General features: G+C 39.7%; 1 protein-coding gene across 4 annotated transcripts in view; it reads right to left on the bottom strand.

Moving 5' to 3' along the window:
• LOC139218747 (pre-B-cell leukemia transcription factor 3-like) overlaps positions 1-24989 on the bottom strand; it is a 47264-nt gene that overhangs the window by 6446 nt on the left and 15829 nt on the right. For 3 of the 4 annotated variants that reach the window (XM_070850419.1, XM_070850421.1, XM_070850422.1), the window contains exons 3-6: positions 10762-11003; positions 8080-8270; positions 6885-7020; positions 700-865 (exon numbers count right to left, since the gene is read on the bottom strand). In XM_070850419.1, the coding sequence (XP_070706520.1) occupies positions 700-865; positions 6885-7020; positions 8080-8270; positions 10762-11003 (735 nt within the window). Of the gene's footprint in view, positions 1-699; positions 866-4946; positions 4977-6884; positions 7021-8079; positions 8271-10761; positions 11004-24989 lie in introns of all 4 variants that reach the window. The other variant, XM_070850420.1, reaches the window with a different exon arrangement.

Raw genomic sequence — 24989 nt, 5'->3', positions numbered from 1 at the left:
ACAGTAGTTTTCCTTTGAATCCAACCTGTCTGCATGCTGACATCACTGTATTCATTTTCTGTTCTGAGCAGTGCTTATTTTTTATTTTGTCAATGAAAATTATGAGGATACATTTTCATTGACAAGAAATATTGACAAGACAGCAAAGACACTGCAATCACACTAAGATGACAAGGTCTATTTAAGATCACTCAAAAAAATATGAAACGAAAAGAAAAAACAAAGAAATAACTAGTCATCACTAGCCATCATCATCACTATCATCACTTGGAAACACAAGGATAAAGAAATTAGAATGACTGGACATGTTACATTTCTAACTCTGCCGTCATCCAATCACAATACCATATCCTGCCAGAGACACTTAGAATCAATGCTAGCATGTAAATCCATGAGCAAAAGACTGAACTTTCTATGTAGTTTTGGTAGATCAGGATATCATGTTATGTCTTTTATCAATTACATGCATGTGTGTACCGATGTTAAAAAACCAAATGTACCTCCAAGATTATGATAATTATGATAATTATGGAGTTGACAAAAGTAATATTTAATTACAGTGCACAGATCTCAGTACCTTGGAACTCTGAAGCTATGCATTTCACAGCCCAATAAACACAATTAGTTTCAGATCAAATTTAATTTAAATACAGAAATTCCTTATTATTTTCTTAATGATTGTTTTTTTTGTTTTCCCACCTGAGTTGGGTGTGATAGGAGAGTTGTCTTGACTGTTGTGGACAGCAGCAGCTGCCGCCTGGGTTGCCGTCACTGCTGTCTTTGCCGCATAAAGATTGGCCTCCTCTTGGAACTTGCCAATGTTCTTCTTATACCGGATCCTCTTGTTGCCAAACCAGTTAGAAACCTGGTGTAGAGGAAACCAAGAGAAGAAGAAGATTTTCTCAAGTTTGTCATTCCACCACAAATCCAACTTTGTCTCATTGTCCACTTTGTCAACCATCTAAAAAATACCATGCTAACAGTGTACAGGTTTGAAGTCATGTGAGTGTTAAAAAGAGCAGTGTGGTGGACTAAGAGTATTCCAGGTCATACACACAGGGCTTGTAAAGAGCAACCAAGGATAGACAATAACAACCTACGACAACTTAAAGGTCATTGGCCACTATGCGCATGTGTGTGTGTGTGTGTGTGTGCGTGCGTGCGTGTGTGTGTGTGATAGCCTTTGTGTGTATGCAGTGACATTTACAAAGCAGTTGTCCATATAATGAAATTGCCTCCACTACCTTTTCCACAGCATCCCTTTAGTCTTGGTGAATTGAAGGGTTAATAGCTAATTTGCAGAGAAATCATGAGGAATACTGTGTAATAGTGGATTTTCATATTCATTAAGGCATGTTCAAACCAGAAAGTGGTACAATGATGTTTATCTGTGCGTCCTTGTGAAGTATCTGGTTCTAGAATCTTAGTGAAAAGCAGAGGTGACTATGGAGAGCTAACATACCAGTCAGATAGGATATGTTCATACAAGAGATTTATCTGCACCACTGACTTGTGTCTCATAAATGTCTCTTTTGTGGAGTCCTGTGAATGAAGGATTGATTGTGAGATTCTCTGTTTTAGACTTTCTGGCTCTGTTTCCTCAAAGGTCGTCAATGTCACCACAGTTTACCATTTGCAGTTACGATGTCAAAGTTCACCAGAGTTAAACTTGATGCAAAAGAGTTGCTCCACCTTATGTGTCTTTTAGAGTTCTTGTTATTAGTCCAGCTTTACCCATGCAAGTTGCTGAAGGCTTGTGATACACGTTTTGCTGCCAGGGAGATACACATTCATGACAAGTGAGTTCAAAGCATCTCCCGATGTCATATACTCAGGCCAATACAATAAATGCTGATGTGACCTGGCCTTTATGGTGGGATCCTGACCTTTATTGAGCAGCTCTTTTATGATCTAGTTTTGAAACTCTCTAAAATTGTCTTCTTTCCATTGCGGATGCTGGTGAATTATCCCTTTGATTCCACCAAGGTTATATCTGTCTGTGACACAGCTGAATGTTGTAAATGTCTTGTTGTGTGTCAGTGATCATGGTTTTAGTCAAAGACAAGGTTGAGATCATTTTCCCTTGCCTTCATCCCTTGACCATTTCTCTTTTCAGTTTGTTATACTTCTTTAAAGGCAGAGTATGCAACTTATTTTACAAGTATTTCTGTTATATCTGTTGACATTCTCTCAACAGCCTCACAACCTCAAAAAAAAAAGCTAGGAGAGGCTGTTGTGTACAGAATAAACCCTGGACTGGAAGAGGTGACTGGTCTCCTGATCACTACTTGTCCATGTGTTGTAGGGAAATGGAAATTTGGAGAGAGGCCTGAAGGAAAGGTTTGGGTTTGGGCTACAGTTGGATACTTTCAAAAATCTAGCTAGTTTCTCCAGTGCTACAGACCCTGCCTGTAAAGGTTTTATGAAAACAGCTAAGTATAAAATCTTATTTCATTGCTATGCAAATGGCAACCTTCTTTATGTTTGTCATGAACCCACTAATAATGGCATCCTAATCTTAATATACATTACCTCAGAACACTGACTTTTTATTGGTATGTTATACCTGTGAACACTGTAGCTCCCTCTGCACCAACAGACAGCCATTCTCACCTTTAGTTAGTTTGAAATGCCATTTCAGGGCTGTAAAGGGATGAGATCATGTTTTCGCCTTTTGTAATGAATTATGGAACTCATGTAAACTTAACTTTCTCTATTTCTCATCTTGTTGATCTCAGATCACATTTGTTTTATTTATCCTTTTCACATTTGTATGTCTAATTTTAATACTGCAGTGTTAAAGCAATGTTAACATTATTACTAAAGACACTTATTACTAAGACAATATTTAACATTAATATAAATTGACTGTTGGGCTGTTACATTGCATACATTGAAGAGCAGTGCATCAAAAGACCAGTATGAAAATACACAGAGACATGAACAAGGGGGAGACAAACAGACACGGCACATACACTACTCTTTAATATGGTTCTGTCCTCATTAATACACTCCCCACAGGAGATGAATACCTGTAACATGTATCAACGGCCTGATGGCTCCGAAGCACTGAAGTTGAAATGTCAGCCAAACTGATACATTTCCTCTATTTTGAATCAGACTGTGGTTTTCAGAGTGCTTTCTTCAATAAAATGTCACTTGTTATCTCAAGTATTGCACTTTGCTACATTTCAAGTGGCACGTGGGCAGAGATCCAGAGAAGAGACGCTCTACACTGACAGACATGGAGTGTCAGGGGGCCGCATCAGCCTTGCAGTTTGTGAACGGTACAACAATAACACAACAGGGATGTGAGATTGACCCATACGCATCAGGGCATCGGCATAAAAATTCATGAAGTGATTGGTGATTGCGTTGGTTAAAAAAACAGTGTGGACCGGATACAATTTGGGACGACGTAATGCATCATCTCTAACATGTCTGTATTTGGAAAATCTGATTTATTATATCTGCCAGGTGAAAACTTGGAGGGGATCATACATTTGTATGTGCACATGTGTGTCTGCATGTGCATGTGTGTGCATACCTGTATGTGTCCATTCGCAGCTTAAAAATTGACATTCATAAGAAAGATTTGCTATAATTTTGGACTGATTTTAATGTGTAATATTAATGGTAATTGTAATGATATGTACATGTAATATTGATATGTTATGATCCACTAACGACTCAATACAACATGAATAAATCCGTAATCTGTAAAATCTGTACATTTATCATAGAATATCATAATCATCAGCAAATGAAAGGTTAAGGTCTCAACTATAAATAAATACAATTTAATTCATGCAGATGTTTTCTAAAATTAAGAGATCTTTGATTAGTGCCAGCCAGCCCTGCCAGAAAACTGCCAATAATATCTACACGCACTACAGGGGGCTTGTTAATAGGCTGTTTGTGAAAGGGCCAAATGTTTGTCAGAGGTCAAAAAGAGACAGCATAATCGAGATGCTAAGTGAGTTGTAGTATTAGAGAAACAAACATGTGAAGTAAAAATGTCACTTTTTAGGTGTATGATTTGCTGTTTGCTTAAGAAGACCCAAATAAATATGATCAATCTCTCTGTATCATTTTGAATTTCATAGCAACATATTCTCTGGCATCATATCACCTTGAATGGCATTATGTTGAATTAAAAGCGTATGGAATCACATTGCGTTGGTAGTAACTTCTCTAATGTATCACGTTGTTAGCATTAGAGATGTGTATTGCATCACCCTTAGTGATGGAGGTCCCTAATGCAAAATAATACATTATAATTAAGGATGGGCATCATGGGCACTACTCATAGGGTATTATATCTCAGCATCATTAAAAAAAAGTTTGCAACTACCTTAATGAATCACTAATTTAATACACCTGGGTGGACAAGTAATATTGTGCTTTGATAATGACCAAGTTAAAACCTTGATCAGATTGAGGAGGACTGTGCAGGGCTCAGTTACATTCCCTAGTAATGTGGCATTGTGTGTGTGCACTGCGCAGTGTGTAAAAACTATGCAGCTCTTTGTTTAGTTTAGTTTATATTGTTGTGTGCATCTGCTTGTTAATTCTAGTGAGGGTACACGGAGGAAGGCTGTATATTTATCAGTTGTTCCACTCGTGTGGACGACATTAGGCCTAAAGGTAGCACCCATTTAAAAATGTAACATTTTCTCAGAGTACATACAGTATTAGCTGGCTACTACTTTAGACTTTTACCTAAGTACGGTTTTTGGAATCACATCCTATCATGTTAAAACCAAAACCAAAACTTCTACGGACCATTAGACAGACACAACAATGACACAATTGTAAGCGTGTTTGTATTTGCTTTCTTCAGATCCGACACTGTTCAGTCATAAAATGACTGAAAAATGTAGATGTTACGTAAAATTGTCCACATAATATCAGACAGCAGATGAGGAGAGAGAATTGTGACATACCTGTGACACTGTGATGGTGCTTCCCCCGCCCTGAGGGCAAAAAAGAATGGGCTTTTTTACAGTACTGGACTCTGCAGACCTAACATTTCACACCCCAACCCCAACACAACAGGTATAAGGTGACACTGACACTGAAACTTCTCTAGTTCACAGCTGAACAGGAACAGACCTGTACTAAATCTGTGCTCCTCAGATGAACTTCCACAGCCCTTTAACAACTCTAGGTGTAATTCTTATTCCTCTTAACCTATTGGAGGTAGTGTATCACACAGGAGGTGATATACTGACATTAAAATATATTCAGGGGTTGGGTAAAAAAAAATTCTGAACAGAGAAGATGCACAAATGTTCCTTGGCATCACATGGTAACATATGGAGTGTGTCCTGAGAAAATCCTTATACCGATGCCGAGACAGATCAGCCTGGCATCATTGGTAAGTTAGCATGTTAGCATGTTAGCGCTTGCTGTTGGTGTTTGACTGCTGTTTCAGTGCCTCAGTGAGTATATGGGTGACACAACACACAGACAGATGCATGCAGTACGGCACATGAACTGGGGATAGGGAAAAATAATTTACAATGCACATCACACCTTCCTTCCTACAGGTTTATACCCTGCATTTTCTGCTAAAGACTGAAGGGATTTCCAATCAGTTATCCAAGGTTATATATTCGTTTAGTCTGTTACACAATCCAGATGGCGCTGTTGGCTGTGAGCAGTTGTTCAGGCAAGATCTTTTGCTTCTGGTGCTTATAGCAAACAGTTGCTGTCAGTTGATTTTATAGTCAAAACACAATTTCTGTTTCTGTGTTGGTGGGGTGGGGCAATGGGGGTGGTATAGACATCCTCACAGCTGTGCCTGTATGAAACGCTAAATTCTATGCTTTGTTTGGATGTTTTTCTGCGACAGTGTTGTTTGAGTCTTCTCAGTCTGGTGGCCTTTATATATTGTCTTTTTGTGTTTTTATGTGTTTATGTTTCATGTATGATGATCGAAACTGAACTGGGTTTGGCGTTTTTATGAAATGTGGGGAACAGGTGTTGAAATGGCTTTTTTTTAATTGACATTTACTGATTCAAGTGTCAGATTGGTTGAATATTATGACCATAGCATGGGTCTTTTCTTTTTCTAACACACCTTTGCCATAACCCTTGGCTTTGATGTGTTCTCAGGATCGATTCCATTGGCCAACTGCATACCTCAGCATTGGTTCAGCTGTTAGCTACCTAGCTCGCTAACAGCATGATATTAGCTGACTTACCTAGATAATGTTAGCTGTAGATAATATCATGAAACACTTTTGCCTTTTCAGTAGACACAGAAACCTTACAGCACAGTAAAATCAGTTCAGTTGTGTGACGTGGCCAAATCAATGCTGAGAACACATCAGAGCCTAGCGGCGTGATAATGGCATTATCTGTTTGTATGGCAGTATCTTTGTGTGTTGGAAAAACCGAAGACACCAGTAACATAGTGATAAGTATCTGCTCTAAAGAACCTGATCGTAACATTGCTGATGATGTTTACACCCATAAAGTTTAAAACCATAACTATAACAGTTCTAGGAGGAGCAATCATCACCATTGGAACTGTTGATGCTGAGAGTGAGCGTGAGCCAACCATTTCAGGCCACACAACCCATTCCTAACACCAGCCCATATCATATATGATAAGATGGGATGGGGATGTAAGATTAGATTTGCTTATATTGTTTCTTTTAGATGGCAATTATTTTGTTAGTGCGAGATATTGACCCACTGTGAGCATTATCTAATAATAAATCCTAATCTTGAGATAATGGGTTTTAAAAATATTAGCGTACATGATTTCCAATGGCCTACGTCGTAGCACTTTTTTTCTTTTCTTTTTTCTATGGCTACGATGATTGTGAAGATGATTATGGCCAAAAGTGACCAGGCAGGTACTTTTTACTCACCTGGGAAACAGTGATACTGCACTTTTTAGCAAGCTCCTCTTTGGCCTCTTCACTAGGGTATGGGTTGCTCAAGTGTGAATAAAAATATTCATTCAGGATTTCCGTGGCCTGTTTGCTAAAGTTCCGCCTTTTCCGTCTAAAAAAAAAGAAAAAATACATGTGGAAGTGATGACATAATAAAATGACTGGCGTAAACGAAATAAACAAAAAGCACAAACAGCACCAATGTTAACCAATGTCAGTATAACCCTTTGGATTTTCACAAACAGAACATCATTTTTAAATCCCTTCTCTTATGAGGGATTCTATTCAGAGGGTTGAATAACTTTGAGACTGCAGTTGTCATTAAACGTGGCAGATTGTGTTGAATTTGGAGAAACCACCTGTAATATTAGTTATGTTAATTGTGTCTGTTTGTGTCTGTTTGAGCTGTTCATTGAACACAGCTGAAAGTTAATACATTTTGGAAATATCCTACATTTATCCTAAAGTTGAAAAACTCTGCACTTACTAATTATTAAAGTAGAGCTCTGTTGTTATGCAGTATGGCATTAAAAGAAGGCAACAATTAGGATGAATTTTGGCACCTATGGGCATGATTTTGTGTTTTGCATTTCAGAAGCTAAATGTCACAGTTACTGCCAACCAGACCAGTTGATTTGCACACAAGGGAAATTAACAAAATGCTGTTCACTGGCTCATCCAGGGTCCCAGCTGAAGGGCGGAACAAGAGAAAGTTCCCTCTGAGCAACAGTTGAATAAGAATAGAGGAAATCACTGGAAACTGGTCAAAGAAACTATTACTATTAAATATGAACAGGCTCCAGTTTCAGTGTCAAGTGCACAATGATGCCGTTAACAAGCTGGAATTCAAAGGCCTGTCGATTTAGCTACTTCAGAAGAGAAATAGAAGGTCAGCCTAGGGTTAGATCACACAATATCAGCTGAATATACTACAGAGCAGACTGTAAAGGACTCAAAGAAAAACGGGTTCCCGACGTAGAGTGGAGCTACACTGCTGTGCTTCAATTATCATCTCAGGTCACTAATGCTTCTCTGAACTGGAAAACAAATTCAGAATCAAAAGTATTCGGGAGGAAAAAATGGTTACACAGTATTTTCCCATGTCATACTGCACTGTGGGGACATCAACTAAATTCAAGTTTTAATGATTTAAATAATCTCCAACACTCACCTCGCATCAAGGAACCTGGAGCGCAGGATCATGACGGCCTCACAGGTGCTCTGCTTGAGCTGCATTTGGATGGAGCTGAACTTGCGGTGGATGATGTTCACCATGCGTTCGATCTCTTTTGGTGAGATGGGCCGTGTCCGTGACTGCTCTCTCAGCAGATTCATTACATGGGTGGTGAATTCATTGCAGGCCTAGAAAAAGACAAAGAACCAAAGTCATGCACATTAAGCTACCACCCAGTTCAGCAGTGTTGTAAGAGGGGGTGAGTCAGCGATGCTGTATGAAGACAGTGCCAGCCCACCTAAAAGCCAGCAGAAGGCTCCATGACTTGTGGTTTAAAACAATCTACTAAATTAAAAACAAAATTTTGACCTTTCGATGGACTTCATTTGACTAAAATGTACAGTATTCCACTGCACAATGCATACTAATGCTTCATAATAGAACATCTATTAAATCTTAAACATTGAACATTACGATTTTCAAAAAGTAGTCCCACATCCTTAGGAATGAGAATGTTGGTCTGAGATTTTGCAGCCATCAAAATGAATGGAATCATCAGTGAGCACTGAGAAATATTGAGGTTTTTACACAATGAACGCCTGACGATAAGATAAGATAAGATAAGATCATTTGAACAAGAAGAGCTCATCAAAACCGAAGGGAAATATGACTAAAAGGGACTAAACTCTGTCCTAATGACCAGTTGTTATGTGAAGTAAAAGAGCGCCACTAAATATGGAATCATATCTTGAGGGAGAGCAGAAAAAGTAAAAAGTAAAAACGAGCAACCTGGTGGTGGACAAACACTGATGCTGAACTCTTCCTCAAAACCAAGACGATACCATGGCCTTGTTACACACCAATCATATCATGTGTTCTTTTAATACACATGCTCTAGTAAAGAACAAATATTTTCAACTTAACCTACCGTGTGCCATGATCATACCTTTCATCTTGCATAAACTGTACAATATACTTACTTATGCATGAACTCCACATTTGACTATTACTGACTGTCATTCGCTTCATTATAAGTTATCTTTCAAATCAAACTTCTTTATGAAAAAATGTGAGCGGAAAGTTTCGTTCTTCTACTTTTTTTTTTTTTTTACTCAAATGTAGCCCCAACCATGTCATGTGATCTGCACTTCAAGAACAAATATTACTGAGACCATTACAGGAAACTGCAGATGCAAATGTTATATCCATATTTTCTCATTAAAGAGAGGCGAGGACCTTATTTCTCAAAAAATATGCACAGTAGAGAAGTAATTTTTTTGATTCTGTTTGAATTGTGCCATGAATAACACATTTGGTGTTTGTTAATTTAAAAGATAGTTTTGCTAAGAAAGTTAAGTTAAGAAAATTGCAGTTTGTTGGAAAATTGTTGCATATAATATGTATATAATTATATATAGTAAGAAAGTAAGTCTAAGTATAAGACTTTGAAAACACCAAAAAGGCACATAGGTGGTTTCAAGCTGCCTAGCACTGCGAAAGCTACTGTGCCTGTGTAGGAGGGGTCTGCTCATTCTCTGGTGCCCCCAGCTGACAAAAGGACAACGAGTCACTGGATAAAACACAGTGGGTAAGATAATGTTACATTTTTGCTAAGTTAGCTAGCTGGAATGTAACATATATGGTTTGAGTCAAGGGGATCACATCACGTTATGACACACTGCCATTTTTGACTATCTTTTACATTGATAAACATCATATGGTAATGGCACAATTCAAACAGGATCAAAAAATTGTCTCTCACCTTTGACTATGTACGGATTTTTTTCAAAATACGGTCCCATAAGGCCCATCAGAAGCAGCAGGAATTCGCCTCTCTATAGACACTACCACTAACTAGCGATTTCACTTATTTGGCCACAATTTAGTACTTTGAACACAGATGGTCGGAGATAATACCAGGATTCGACCTTGTCTTGTTTCAATCAAACTCTGAACATCTACCGCAGAGTTATGTCAATCTATTTCAAGTAGGCCACAAATCTTAGGAACTGTAATTCATCAGGCTTATTGAAATATTGTATGTACCTAATTCAGCCGAGATTAGGTGACATTTGTGAGAAGAGTGAAAAAAATCAATGCAAATGGTGGACAGTCGTTTTAGGTTTTTATTGTTGTGGCTGTGGCTCAGTGGTAGAGTGGGCTGTCCCTCAATCAGAAGGTCGGGGGTTCGATCCCCAGCTCCTATGGGTCAACATGTCGAAGTGTCCTTGGGCAAGACACTGAACCCCAACTTGCTCCTGAAGCATGGCTTCAGTGTGTGAATGAGTATGAAAGAATAGTCTCCTCCAAATTACATTCCTCCTGTATGAATGATGTATGAATGGGTGAATGAGGATGTCATGTAAAGCGCTTTGAGTAGTTGAAATAACTAGAAAGGCGCTATACAAATACAGACCATTTACCATTTACCATTTACCAAAACAAACTCGACCACAGAATCCAGGGACAAAACCTACATGGTTTGTACAACCACCTTTCAAACCAACAGTAGTAGAGTTTCATGTTAAAGTGTTTTTATACCTTAACAAAACTGCATGACCTCTGTTAGACTGTTAAAATAACATTTTAGCAGAAGTTCTTAATTCACTTAATCCAAATGTAAAAGTTGGAGGACAAAACATCTATATGAATAGAATGTTTACAGAAGCAGTGACTCACCTGTTCATATTTCTCTAGTTCTGTGTGATATATTTGTCTGATTTGCGTCAGCTTGGCCCTGTAGTCGGAGTGTTCGATGGAGTTATCAGTCACACCTCCAGCTGCAGCTGCTACGGCTGTAGCCACTGCTGCTCCACCGCCCTTCTCTGGTCCAGCCACCCCCTCTGCCAGCAGCATGTTGTCCAGTCTCATCAGCTGGGCATCTGGAGGCTCCTCTTCCTGTGCACCACGGATACTCAGACCTGACCAACAAAGGCAAAAGCATGATGTGACTGCACGTAAGTGGATCAATACGAATTCCAACAGGCAATATCAGAGCAGAGTCAAAGAAATGGGTTTTAATGCTAGGATTAGAGACACAATCAGTTGAATTCTTGCATCTTCGTGAGAGAATATTATAGTTACATATTGACAATAATGTCACCTTAGAAAAATACCAAACTACCCAAACTAGAATTATTGTCTTAAAGTTCCATCAACCAGTCAAGTTGCCGTTTTCACCCATGTCTGTCCAGATCCAAATGTGAACTATGGTCACTATCTCCGCTTCTGTTCCTGAGTTATGGTGTCGAATAATGGCCAGAAAAGTGTTTGCTGAACATTATGATGTCGCAGCTGAGTTGACCTTTGACCTTTTAGATATAAAATGTCATAAATGAGCATGCGAATTCTTCACTTATGGCCAAAAACACGATTTGTGAGGTCTCACAAAAATCTAACCACCAAAATCTAACCAGTTCATCCTTGTTTGTGCCAAACTTGAAGAAATTCCCTCATGGTGTTCCTGGGATATGTCTCTGTGTGTTTGCTCTGTGAGGGGTGTACCCTGCCTCTCGCCCAAAGTCATCTGGGACTGGCTCCAGCCCTCCACGACCCAAAACTCTAAACTATATCTATATATATATATAAACTTTATCAACTTTAGCACAGAGCAGCACTGAATCCCTCACATCAGTCAGTCTGGATTTATTTGAGGGACATTTGGCAAGCCATCAGATATGTGTTGAGAGCATGGGAATATCTATGTGTATCTGTTTGTGAGAGAGAAAGATGGAGAGAGAGAGGAGAGTATGTATCAGCGGCACCAGTTAAAAGTATCTCATTACGTTGGATTTCTCTGCCCCTTGCAGGGACTGTATCAGTGTAAATCCACAGAGCAGCTCTCTTCAGGCTGTAATTCCATCAAGCTGAAACAAAACAACATTCACACCTGATCCCACATCCTGCTCACCACCTCCTCTGCTGCACACAATAACAGCCAACTGGAACACTGTTGGCTGTTATTGTGATATTGTGACAAATTACATCTCACCTAACAAGCTCTGAGCACGACATGCTGTACTGTATTCCAGCAGCCATTACTGTAGTTTTCATTGCATAGTCAAGTAATACTTTTGCACGCAGTACTCGCCATAATTGCGCACACACAGTTGTGTTGGTTTGTTTCCAACTGTCATATAATTCTGACTGGTCATGTTTCTGGATCTGTTGGACTGGATGGAAGTGTCACTGTGCTTAAGCTATAGAAATAGAACCGCAATTGTAATAAGCCATCATTTTCCTTTAAAGCAGCAATGTCCATTTGACATCACAATATAAACGTGTTGGACAGAGCAAAAAATCTAAAATTTATAAATAGAAGATTTTCTTATGAATGTGGCACTACAGAGGGAAGGTCACTGAAGGAAAATGATTGCACTCAGAAAATTTCATTACAATCTGTTACATTACAATCTTTTATCTGACAGCGGTGCTATTCGTGTCATTGTCAAAAATTCAGAGAATCATCAAAGTTATTACAGTTCATCCTGAGCGGAACATGGATGTTTAGACAGTGTTAAGACATCTCACCAAGAAGACGTTGATACAACTACTAGGCTACATCAACATATATCACATTAACTCAAGTTAGACATTGAGATGTTCCGGACCTTTGCTTTAATACATTTTCTCTGACTGGAACTTTTTGAATTTTGGTCGAATAACCCTGCTCTACAGGAAAAGTCAGAGGATCCACAGAGTCATTAAGATCAGCATGAAACCATGTTTATACAAACTTTTGTGCCAATCCATCATGTAGTCCATAGTTCGAATCCATAATTTGCATGTATTTCAAATAGTCCCTCACTGCACAGGAAAACAGTATGTGCCAACAACTACAGTATATCCAAAGCTGAAGTAAGTCTGTAAATGGATGGATGATTACAACATAGAGTTCAGGTAATAATCTTACCATTCAATTTCATTTTGTCTTCCAAATAAATTCCTCTAACCTGGTCATTTCCAACCTCGGTCTGATCATCTGATGGCATCACATTCTTGACCTGGATTTCTTTTTTGCAATGTGACCATGTTCCCGGACCTCTAGCTGGTGACAACTATATTTTTATTACTCATATTAATGATGATGGGCACATGCACATATATCTGCAGGTATTCCTTTTAGGCTACATAAAGCCACAAAAACCATCACAAATAAGGTATGGTAGTCTGAGTGTAGCCTGAGAGGCAAAACCGTGGGCACATGCAGTCCCCACAGCTATCACACAGCAGTCAGTGCTGCTATTTAAGTATAATACTGTGAGCACAAGGTAATAACTGAAGGCCTTCAGATGAGAATATCTACATTTGAATCAACCCAGATCTTCTTGAGATCTCTGGATTTTGAACAGTCAGGTGATGTGCCCCCATCCCTGGTGGAAGAGCAGACAATGCAAACACAAAGCCAATGCCAACTGTCCAGCTATTCTCTCTCCTGCTGTCACCTCTTCTACCATACAGCACTGCTGCGATGCAGCCAGCCAGGCTCTGATTCTCATGTCAGCTATATTAACTGTAACAAGGAACCCTGATATGTGTTTCCCCCCCATCCAGCTGTCACTTCCACTCTTACTGCTAGCTGTTTGAGACACTTCACAGGGGGGGGTCATTATGATTGTGTCATTGGGGCTTGTCCAGCTCTTCACAGCCTCTGTACTGCTAACATTAGGAAAGTAGGTCATCCTGCAGGCTGCCATGTGTGATAATGTACACCCCATGAGCATCAGGACCAGGTGACATTAAGAGAGGGACAAGTTCGCAGTGACATTAAAAGAATGTCACTGCTCCAAGTAGTGTGTGCTGGAACAGAAATGTAACGTGCACCTACTGAAAGTAGACGGTTATGTTGAGCTAATTTCTTAACATGCAATTAGGTTGACTGTCTGAGACTGGACAATGTCACCCTAAAGAGAATTCTACCTCTTATCAGGGTGTCAACCTGTGTTTTTCTGTTTATGTCAATCAGTTGGAAATATTTCAACCAAAAAGTGATGTTTCCATCTCAGATTGTTTGTAGAAGCGTGAAGAAAACAATGCAGATTCTCAAAATCAAAGTGTAATTTGTTCTTGTTAACAGATAAATCTGGGGTTCTTCCATATGTTCCTTAATAATCCCATGTGCAGACTCAAACCAGCAATGAATGTTTCCCACCAACAAGTATTGTGTGTGTATCCATTGGCTGATAGATCTTATTCCTCTCCGCCTTCGAGCCCCATTGTTTTCTTTCTTGGGGAAAAGTTGGGAACCTTAGCCATAATGCAAGCTAATGGATGTTCTGCAGGAGCTGAATATCATGTGCACTCTGCAAGCTCCCAGTCATGGAACAGCAAATCCAAAACTCTTTAAAGGACAATTCTTTGAGCGGGGAACACTCAGGGAACACTCAGGGAGGGGTGGGTAAAGGAGGTAGAAGTAAGGACTAGTCGTGTGTCTGTTCTGCTGAGTGACTGACTGCAGCAAACTTAACTTAATAGTTACTTTGGTAAGACTTTGCTTTTCTGGTCAACATTATTATCAGAAATGTTCATTCACGTGCCCATTGCATTATAACTTGACATAAACGTTTCTATCTAACAAAATTATCCTTTTTCCAGTGCAACTTGTCACATGTTGCCAAATTTAGCTTACAGGTGCAATCTATCAGCTATCCTTTACACCACAGGGGGCATGATGATTTATGTGGGTATCACAGTCACTAAACATGGAACAGCCAGACATCAGAGAGGGACAATAGACAGCTCATAAAGGAAACAGTATATCTAATTATACAGCAAGTAGTGCTTGGCTGCAAGAGGGAGCAGTAGCCATGGAGAAAGAGACAGAGCTTACATGCTGCCTGTGCAAGCATGCCACGAGAGCTACCATGTTACATTATTTATTGTGTTCGGGAACACTGTGAGAGCAGTGAGCAGCTGGGCTTCAATTTAGTTTTATGCTGTGGACAAACTTGCTCTGGCTCATAATGAGTCCAGTTTCCCAACATTTTTATTCCTAAAAATGACACACTTTGCAGTCATGACAGCACCCACTATTGTGTTACAAGCAAAACACGTGATACCACCAGCTGTAGTGCAGGAGTGAAACGGAGTTAAATTAGAAATAGATTTTCCTGTGATAAATTAACCAGAGGATTTCTTCTTAAAGAGATTGCTTCTCAAATCTATCTGAACACAACTAACGAACTGTTAAAATCTTGAAAATCTTGTCAGGGTTAGCTGCTTAATTAGATTGTAATTGCTGTGGAGCATCTCTAATAATGCACATGGACCTGGCTGTTTGAAGTGAGGTTGTGTGCACTTATCCATTGTCAGTGTGTTACCTACTGTGGATAGTGGGGGGACACCCCCACATGTACGCTATATTTAGAATGTATTTTCACCATTCTACCCAGCATCACCCAGCCCTTTCCAATGAGGAAACTGAAGACATTCTTTCTTTCTCTTAGTTCTCTTCAAAGTAGCTCTCCTTTGACAAAAAATTCTAATTTGAACCCAAACACCCAAATCACACAATAACCTAAGCAGACTAACCGAGGCAGTGGAACAACAGCAATTCCCATGTTCTGCAAGGTAAAATACTTTTTTCTCTACTCTCATTTACAGCAGTGCATTGATCAGCATCTGTGCCGTGACTCCTGTCTGCTTCTGCAAACTGGGGCCGTGCCGACAGCCATTAACTATAGGCAATGCACTGACTATGGACAAGTACCTCATACAACCTCACGACAAAAATTCCAAACTATTCCTTTAACTCCACAGATTATTCTTTATTTTCCTGCACACCTATGGACGTATGTGTGTGTGTGTGTGATTCTAAAACAGAAATAATACAGAAAAGAAACAAATAACCTTTGACTCTATCAACAACAAAAATTGGCAAGTTGCTGCAACAACTGTTTTCTTTCTACACTAATGAAATTATTAAACTTGAATAAGGCTAAATAGACGTGTGCAGCAGATGAATGCAAAGCACTCTGCCATATTAATACTGATACCAATCGCGAGTACTCTATAATAGAGCCACCATCTGTGTCTCTCACACTCTCACTCTCAGCCCAAAAACTCTATAATAAAACGACAGCTAACTTTAAACTATAATAAAACTGTACTTATCCTTAGCTGAACTCATAATATACACAAAAACCAAGATTGTTAATTCTTATGCTCAAAATAGCCCGCAACATCCTCGCCTGATGAAGTTGCTCCTTAAACAGCTATATAAGCTAAACTGGGGGTGTCTAGCTTCAACCTATACTATTTAGAACACAAACACATAACATCGTGCTGGTTGTCACACCCACAAAACACAGACAGAAACATAGGAAAATAAGACGAAATGTGGAGAAAATTCATGCATTCATTTTGCAGCTCTTGCACACACACACACACACACACACACACACACACACACACACACACAGGCGTACATGGTGTGGCAGGGGGTCTACAGCATGTCTCCTTCAATAAATTGTGGCTTGTGTGCAGAAGGGCAGCTGTTTGTCTCTGTGTCCTGACTGCCTCATTGAAATGGACAGGATCATTCCACACATGGCAGCAGCAAATGAACAGAATGCCGAGGTGTGTAAGTGCCTTTCAATAGTGCAAAACACAATCAATCTTCACTCTTCTTACGCCCGTGGAACATTTACCGAGCAGCTAAAGATACTTCCAAAAGACGGAGGGGTTTTGTCACTGCAGGCTGCTGCTTTGATTTTGAATCTAAACCTAGATATAGACATTCTGATGACAAAAATGTCTTGTGCTGACACAAAAATTATATTTTATAAGAAAACTATTATTATACAACCAACAATTTTGTGGGAGTGAACAAAAGTCTATTCCATTAGAGATAAATGTATTTGCACGTTTGGTATCATCTATATAAATGCACAATAACCTTAAATGAACTTGCAGAAGTCTCTCCCTCACTCTCTCAACATTTCTGCTCTGTAACTCCGCCTGCGCACTCATCGAAACATGGCACAACATTGCGTTACAACATTACAATGGGCCACAAAATGAATAAATGCAGATCAGAGAGTAGGAGACGGTAAATTCTGATTCTTCCAGAAGAAGAAAAATGTGAGGGGGTTTTCGTTTATCATCCACGAGACATGACACAATCGATAAACAGAATGAACGGAAGTTCATTGTCACGATGCCATGATACCATTTGAATTGGCTTTGGCAAAACATCCAATTATCCAACCAATTCCACTAGTAGAAAATTTGCTGCCTCTGGCTACAAAAAGCCCAATGAGGCCAACAGAGACGGCATTCAGGGCCAAGAAATGTAACTGTGCAGCAACACATTACAAGTCATATTATTCAGGCATATAGCCAAATTCAAATCTCACTTGGTTGGATGGTTGCCTCCGAGTCCACTGCTTCCTGATCACCTCAAACGGCATTGTCCTGCTTATACCATAGTCACTTGTCAAAGAAAAGAAATAAACACCATTCATTCATACTTTCATGCATTTCACATTCAAAATCTTAAGTTTTTCACATGCCATAACTCTGTGGTAACACCTGGGCATTTGACTAATACCTGCAACAATCATTATCATCCCATAGGTGAGAGGGGAGAGGGGTGAATCAATCTTATAACGCAATCAACAAGTAAAATGGTGTTACAATCCAAAAAAGACACAACAGCACTACAATGCACAATGCTGCTACCTGTTGGGTTTTTCTGTCAACGTCCAGGCAAACAGGTTAGAGCAGCCACACAGCCCGCGTGACCTGCACCTGAGCTGCCGCTCATCTAGAGGTTCAGAGAAAGTCAATAGAAAGACAGTGCAGAGAGTCTGCTCTGCAGCAGCCCCGAAGCAACCACACTGTCTGTGTGAACACCAAAAGTGTGAGACGTATCAGTTCAGCGAGGCCAACATCATGCACAAATAGAGTTGGCACAGAGATCCTGACAGAGTAACAAAGAGAGAATAAGTATGCAGACGTCTGTTAGCACACAGCACAGGAATATATGAGGTTATTGTTGTGCATTTATATGGATAATACCAAAAATGCAAATGAATTTATTGAGTACAGGATAAACTTAATCATCTGTAAGAAGTGACACAATTGGGATCTCAAAGGTGGTGAAATTCTTATTCAGGGGAAACAAACATGCTGGGAGCACCACAAATTCACCAAATGACATGGATTATCATATCAATGTCCAATAGGTAGAGTGTTGGTATTTTATCTACGTTCTAACCTCATCACCTCCACAACAAAATCAATCAATCTTTATTTATATAGCGCCAATTCACAACAGTGTTATCTCAAGACGCTTTACATAAAGAGCAGGTCTAGAACAAACTTTAATTAGAGAGAGACCCAACGATTCAGGAATTCAAAATTAAGGATTCAAGAATTCCCACATGAGCAAGCATCAGATATTATATTGAGCAACAGTGGCAAGGAAAAACTCCCCTTTAACGGGAAGAAACCTCGAACAGACCCAGGCTCAATGTGGGCGGCTTCTGTAGGGGTCCGCGTTGGGTGGAGGTTGGACAGAGACAGAGAGAGAGACAGAGACAGAGAGGGAGAGAGACAACACAAACAGCAACCAACTAACAATAGGAATGTGACTAAAAGATTAGCAGTATGATATTATTGAAAAACATGACGAGTGGCCGACGATCCGCAGCAGTGATTCATGAAGCAGAGAACCACATCAGCAGGACCAGGACCAGGATCCACAGGACCCTGAGGGATGCGAAAGCGCAGAAAGGCTCTGCGGAGGATAGCAAGTTAGTGGCAGACATTTAGCTGGCATGAGACATAATGATGTAATGATGGAGAGGAAGAGGATAGAGAATAGAGGAGCTCAGTGCACCACAGGAGTCCCCCGGCAGTCTGAGCCTATAGCAGCATAACTAGGGGCTGGTCTAAGGCCTGATCCAGCCCTTAATTATATGCCTTGTCAAAAAGGAAGGTTTTTAGTCTACTCTTAAATGTAGAGAGGGTGTCTGCCCCCCGAACCCAAACTGGAAGGGGGTTCCACAGGAGAGGAGCCTGATAGCTGAAAGCTCTGCCTCCTGCACTACTTTTGGAGACTTTGGGAACCACCAGTAGGCCTGCATTCTGGGAGCGCAGTGCTCTAGTGGGGTAGTACAGTACTATGAGCTCTTTAAGATATGATGGGGCCTGACCCTTAAGAGCCTTTTAGGTGAGGAGAAGAATTTTAAACTCTATTCTAGATTTTACTGGAAGCCAGTGAAGAGAAGCCAGTACAGGAGAAATGTGGTCTCTTCTTTTAGATCTCGTCAGAACACGAGCAGCAGCGTTCTGGACCAGCTGGAGAGTCTTTAACGACTTATTGGGGCAGCCTGATAATAATGAGTTACAATAGTCCAACCTAGAAGTGACAAATGCGTGTACTAATTTTTCTGCATCGTCTGTCGATATGATGGGCCTGATTTTAGCAATATTACGTAGATGGAAAAAGGCAATAAGACTCAAATAAGACTCCCAGATTCCTCACAGTGGAGCTGGAGGCCAGAGTAATGCCATCCAGAGCAGTTATGTTGGTAGAAAAGGTGTCTCTGAGATGTCTGGGGCCAAGCAGAATAACTTCAGTTTTATCTGAATTTAGCAGCAGAAAGTTGCTGCTCATCCAGGACTTTATGTCCTTAAGGCAGATTTGAAGTTTAGCCAACCAATTGGGTTCATCTGGCTTTATTGATAAATATAATTGTGTATCATCTGCATAACAGTGGAAATTAATGGAGTGCTTCCTGATAGTATTACCCAGAGGAAGCATATATAAGATAAAGAGTATTGGTCCAAGCACTGAACCTTGTGGAACTCCATGTCTAACCTTAGTGTGGACAGAGGATTCATTGTTAATGTGTACAAACTGAAATCGATCTAATAAATAGGACTTAAACCAGCTTAATGCAGTTCCTGCCAATGCCAATAAACTATTCCAGTCTCTGTAACAGGATGTGATGGTCAATGGTGTCGAAAGCAGCACTCAGGTCTAACAAGACCAGGACAGAGAGAAGTCCTCTGTCTGATGTCATAAGGAGGTCGTTTGTAACCTTCACCAGTGCTGTCTCTGTGCTATGGTTCGCTCTAAAACCTGACTGAAAATCCTCAAATAGACTATTAGAGTTTAGAAAATTACACAGCTGATTAGCTATGACTTTCTCCAGGATCTTGGAGAGAAAGGGAAGGTTGGATATAGGTCTATAGTTAGCTAATACACCTGAATCAAGAGTAGGCTTTTTCAGGAGAGGTTTAATTACTGCTACTTTAAAGGACTGTGGTACATAGCCTCTACTGTAATCAGTAAAGACTGATTTGTCATATCCAGTAAGGACGTGTTAATTAGGGGCAGGACCTCCTTAAGTAGTCCAGTAGGAATGGGGTCTAGGAGACATGTTGACGGTCTAGATGAGGAGATTATTGAGGCCAATTCAGAAAGATCAATTGGAGAAAAACAGTCCAAATACACATCAGGTGTAACAGCTGTTTCTATGGTTCCTAGGTTTGAGGTTGGATCAGACCCTGTTGAGGGCAGGAGGTGATGAATTTTGTCTCTAATAGTTAGAATTTTATCATTAAAGAAGCTCATGAAGTCGTTACTGCTGAGCTCTAAAGGAACACAAGGATCAATAGAGTTCTGGCTCTTTGTCAGCCTAGCTATTGTGCTAAAAAGAAATCTAGGGTTGCTTTTATTTTCTTCTATTAATGAGGAGTAGTAGGTTTCTATAGGTTTTAAGACTATCTTGCCAGATTAAACGGGAGTCCAATTTGGTGGCACGCCATGTCCTTTCTAGTTTTCGTGAATATTGCTTAAGGTCGCGTGTCTGGGAGTTATACCAGGGAGCTTGTCTCTTTTCTTTAATTCTCTTCTTTTTTAGAGGGGCGATAGAGTCTAGTGTCATTCGCAGTGAACCTGCATATGAATTATAGCTGGTGGCCTGCTGCTGTAATGCATACATTTTGTCAACAGAGGAAAGTAGGAAGAAATCAAATGTTATCAGATAATGGTCTGATAAAATAGAGTTATGTGTGTAACTGTTCAATTTCAACACCATAAGCCAAAACAAGGTCAAGAGTGTGGTTAAAACAGTGAGTTGGTTCATTTACACTCTGGGAGAAGCCAATTGAGTCCAAAAGTGAGACAAAAGCAGTGCTGAGACCATCATTTTCATTGTCCACATGAATATTAAAATCACCTACTATAATCACTTTGTCCACACTAAGGACTAAGTCTGATAAAAACTCTGAAAACTCAGTTAAGAATTCAGAGTATGGGCCAGGAGGGCGGTACACTGTAACAACTAACACTGGTTTTAGTGTTTTCCAGGTTGGGTGTGAAAAACTAAGAGTAAGACTTTCAAAGGAGTTATAATTAAGTTTGGGTCTAGGTTGGACTATTAAACTAGAGTTAAAGATTGCTGCAACTCCACCTCCTCGTCCAGAATCTCGGGGAATATGAGTATTAATATGACTGGGAGGAGTGGCCTCATTAAGGCTAACATATTCCTCAGGACGTAGCCAGGTTTCAGTCAGACAGAATAAATCAATTTGAAAACATAAAATAGGGGGTGATTTGGCGTCACGACGGCACCGCGGCATGGTTCTGATCCTGCTGCTGGGAGCAGCTACGAAGTCATACAAGCTATGGCTCGTTTAGTCTCTTGCAAATGAAGAGAGCGCTGATGGTTTCAAGGGTCACTTTGGGGATTTAGTATGGCACTTCCTTAACAGACTTTAACAAACAATGGTAAGAAGCAGAAATGTCCTGATTAATAGTCCCTAGTACAGACCTTGTGAATGCTAATCTCAAATATCTGCGTATGAATGTGGCAAAGGACAAGATTTCTGGTATCGGAAGCTCACTCTGTGTGCAGAAAGAGACGACATGCATTGGCCAAAATGTCATCTCAGAATCCATCTGCTGTCATGTGATGATGATTTAGTTTTTTGTAAATGCAAATAAACGAAAATATTTGTTTATAAAGATTAGATGCAATGCTGTCTAGTCATCTGGCCTGGGCATCTGTTTGTTATCTGGAGATCTGCTGGCTTCACCAGAAACATTAGTCCTTTTTACACAGACATTGCGCAATTTTGCCATAAAGAAGACTCAATGTTAAAACAGCGTTGATTTCACACTTGGCTTTATTTCTATTAACCATCTTTGACCATGCCCACACAATTTCACACCAATCTGACCACTAAACTGGGTTTATACTGTAATGGACAGAAGGAATTAATGGCAGTCCTGCCATAAATAAAGGGTTTCACCCTTTGATATCACCGTCACAACACTAGACAGATGTGTCATACATGAACAGGCCAGATCGTGTTTTTATTACTATGTTTAATCTACTATGTTTGGATTCTTTCATTTATTTATGATACAGAGGGACCATGGGAAGATTTGCTTTTTTTCATTACCATAAAGGACACTACTGCTATGCTACTGTGATGTTTGCACACGCACTATTATGCGTAGTAGAGAGCAGTGATTGCTCGATTATTGAGCCTTGCTTCATGTCATCAATCTCCACCAGCATCAAAAACATGTTGGAGAAAACTCCAGCAACCTAAGCTGACCAGTCACAGTTCTGATGGCCTCCACGTGGTATCTTCCTAACCACAGAAGCCCTGACTTGAACTGCATTTTGGACATGTTGCATGTAGTTACACATGTAGCTACACAGCAGTCTGTGCAGTAGCCACTGCAGCTATGTGCACATAGAGGAAAGCTCACAAAAAGTTCATTCTCTGGGGATCATGAATGTAATCTGACCATAGGATTTTGGTACAGCTTGTACACAAAGCTACAGTGGAAGGAGTTGGACTACCTTTATAATCTTAAATTCTATTCCAGTGTTTTAAGTATGTACAATCATAGTCCAGGCATGTTAAGGGAGCAATTGTCATTTTTCCATCCCTACCATTTCTTCTGCTCTTTGCACTGTTGACCTGTGGAAAGTAAAGTCCTGTGGGACCACTATGTGCTAAAATTGAGTTTATTAAACTAGCTGCATTACTGCATATGAATTATAGCTGGTGGCCTGCTGCTGTAATGCATACATTTTGTCAACAGAGGAAAGGTGCCATTAATAAAAAATCTAGTATTTGCTGCCAGCCTTCTCACTACATGGTATATATAGTCCCAAACACACACATAAATACACACACATACACTCGCATTGATTAAGTGGATCGCCTGCAGGACTCCAGTAGCAGTCAACAGAGAGCTGAAGTGTATCCTGTCACTGGTGAAGAAAAAAGAATGTTCAAGGGAAAAGTAGGAAGAGATGAGTATATTAGGGAGGGGGACATTAATAAAGTGTCGATAATTGACACGCAGCACCTTTTTCGGCACAAGAGCGTTCTATTGGCACAGCAAAAAAAAAAGTAATACACAGAGCCATCCACCCCTAAATCACTAGAACACCCATTTCCAAGTATAATTTAATCTTTTCACCGTGCCACTTGATGCTGACTTTGCCCCTGTGTAACGACATGGACGGAAAATGAGAAGGAGAAGTGTGGAATAATACATGAAAGTGGATGAAAGACTGTGGGAGGTGGGGGGATTTTTCCACTGAGCCGATTGAAGCAGAAACAAGTTACCCAAATGCATATTTCATGTATTTCATAGCAATAAAGAGATGTGTTTTATACCACTAAAGCTCCCCTGCAGGCTTCTGTTTTTCATGCTTGCTGATATCCAGTATTAGCCTGCATGAGAAAATTAGTCATGTAATTGTTATACATACACTGAATGACGCAGCATAACGCAATGATTATAGATCAAAACTAATTTTTTTTTGTCTTGAAATATATTAGCAAGCAAACAATGCTTCTATTTTAATTAAAGACAGATTTTTGGAATGAGGGCTGAGATGTGCCCTGGAGTACTGGATTAGTAATAATCAAACTGTGGTTGGAGCTAAACGACCCCTGTAGCGAGGTGCGCTTTGCATAATGTTCTTCTGGACCTTCCTCCTGTGTTTCAAGATTCAAGATTCAAGATTCAAAGTGTTTATTGTCATGTATACAGTGTAGAAACAAGTTTCCCTGTACAATGAAAATCTTGCTTTGCCATCCGCACCGAATGCCAAAGAGTGAAAAAGGAGAGGATAGAATAGAATATAAAACATATAAATATAAACTGTAAATATAAACTGCTATTGCTAAATATAAATATATTTACATGTGTGATAAATATTACACTCTCTCCTTTTTTTTTTCTTTTTTTTTACATTTTTGTTACAGTAAATTCTCACAATAAATATCTGCAATCATGCTTTTGTAATTAATAATTATTTTGGAATGTTACAGTAAGCTCCTGTATATTCGAATTAAAGCGGCATTCTGAAGCAAATGTGCACCACTGAGACAGTTGTTATTAAAACTGACATTGCTTTACTGACCCAGGAGAAGGTTCAGTCATGGAAAAAGGGATTCATGAAGAGCGGTATTGTAGAACACGGTATGTACATGCAGCATTTATTGATTACAATTAACATTAGCAAACATGTTTGTCGCAAGTTAATAACAGTCCCACTGCTACTATTACTACTGCTAATACTACTACTGTTGGTGCCACTGCTGCAGCCACTACAGCCTTTAACGCCACCACTATTACAACAGCCTTTACGAGAACTGACTATCGCTGTGGTCAGTTGAACGGTGCAGCACTACATCTAATCGTGGAGCAGTCCTATTTCCAAGCCTTTTCTAACTTTGATTGGATGACTGATTATACCTGCTGGAGTTTTTAATTGGTTTCTGCTTGTTCTTTTCAACAAATGTATGTAATGTATTGTAAATTTACAGATAATCATTAACAATATTTGTATGTATTCTTTAACCCTACAAACTATGGACTAATGTACTGCCTTAAAAACTGTTACTAAAGTACTAAA

The sequence above is a fragment of the Pempheris klunzingeri genome, chromosome 19, assembly GCF_042242105.1.
Source record: "Pempheris klunzingeri isolate RE-2024b chromosome 19, fPemKlu1.hap1, whole genome shotgun sequence".
Lineage (NCBI taxonomy): Eukaryota > Metazoa > Chordata > Actinopteri > Acropomatiformes > Pempheridae > Pempheris > Pempheris klunzingeri.
This window is presented reverse-complemented; position numbering and strand designations above follow the sequence as displayed.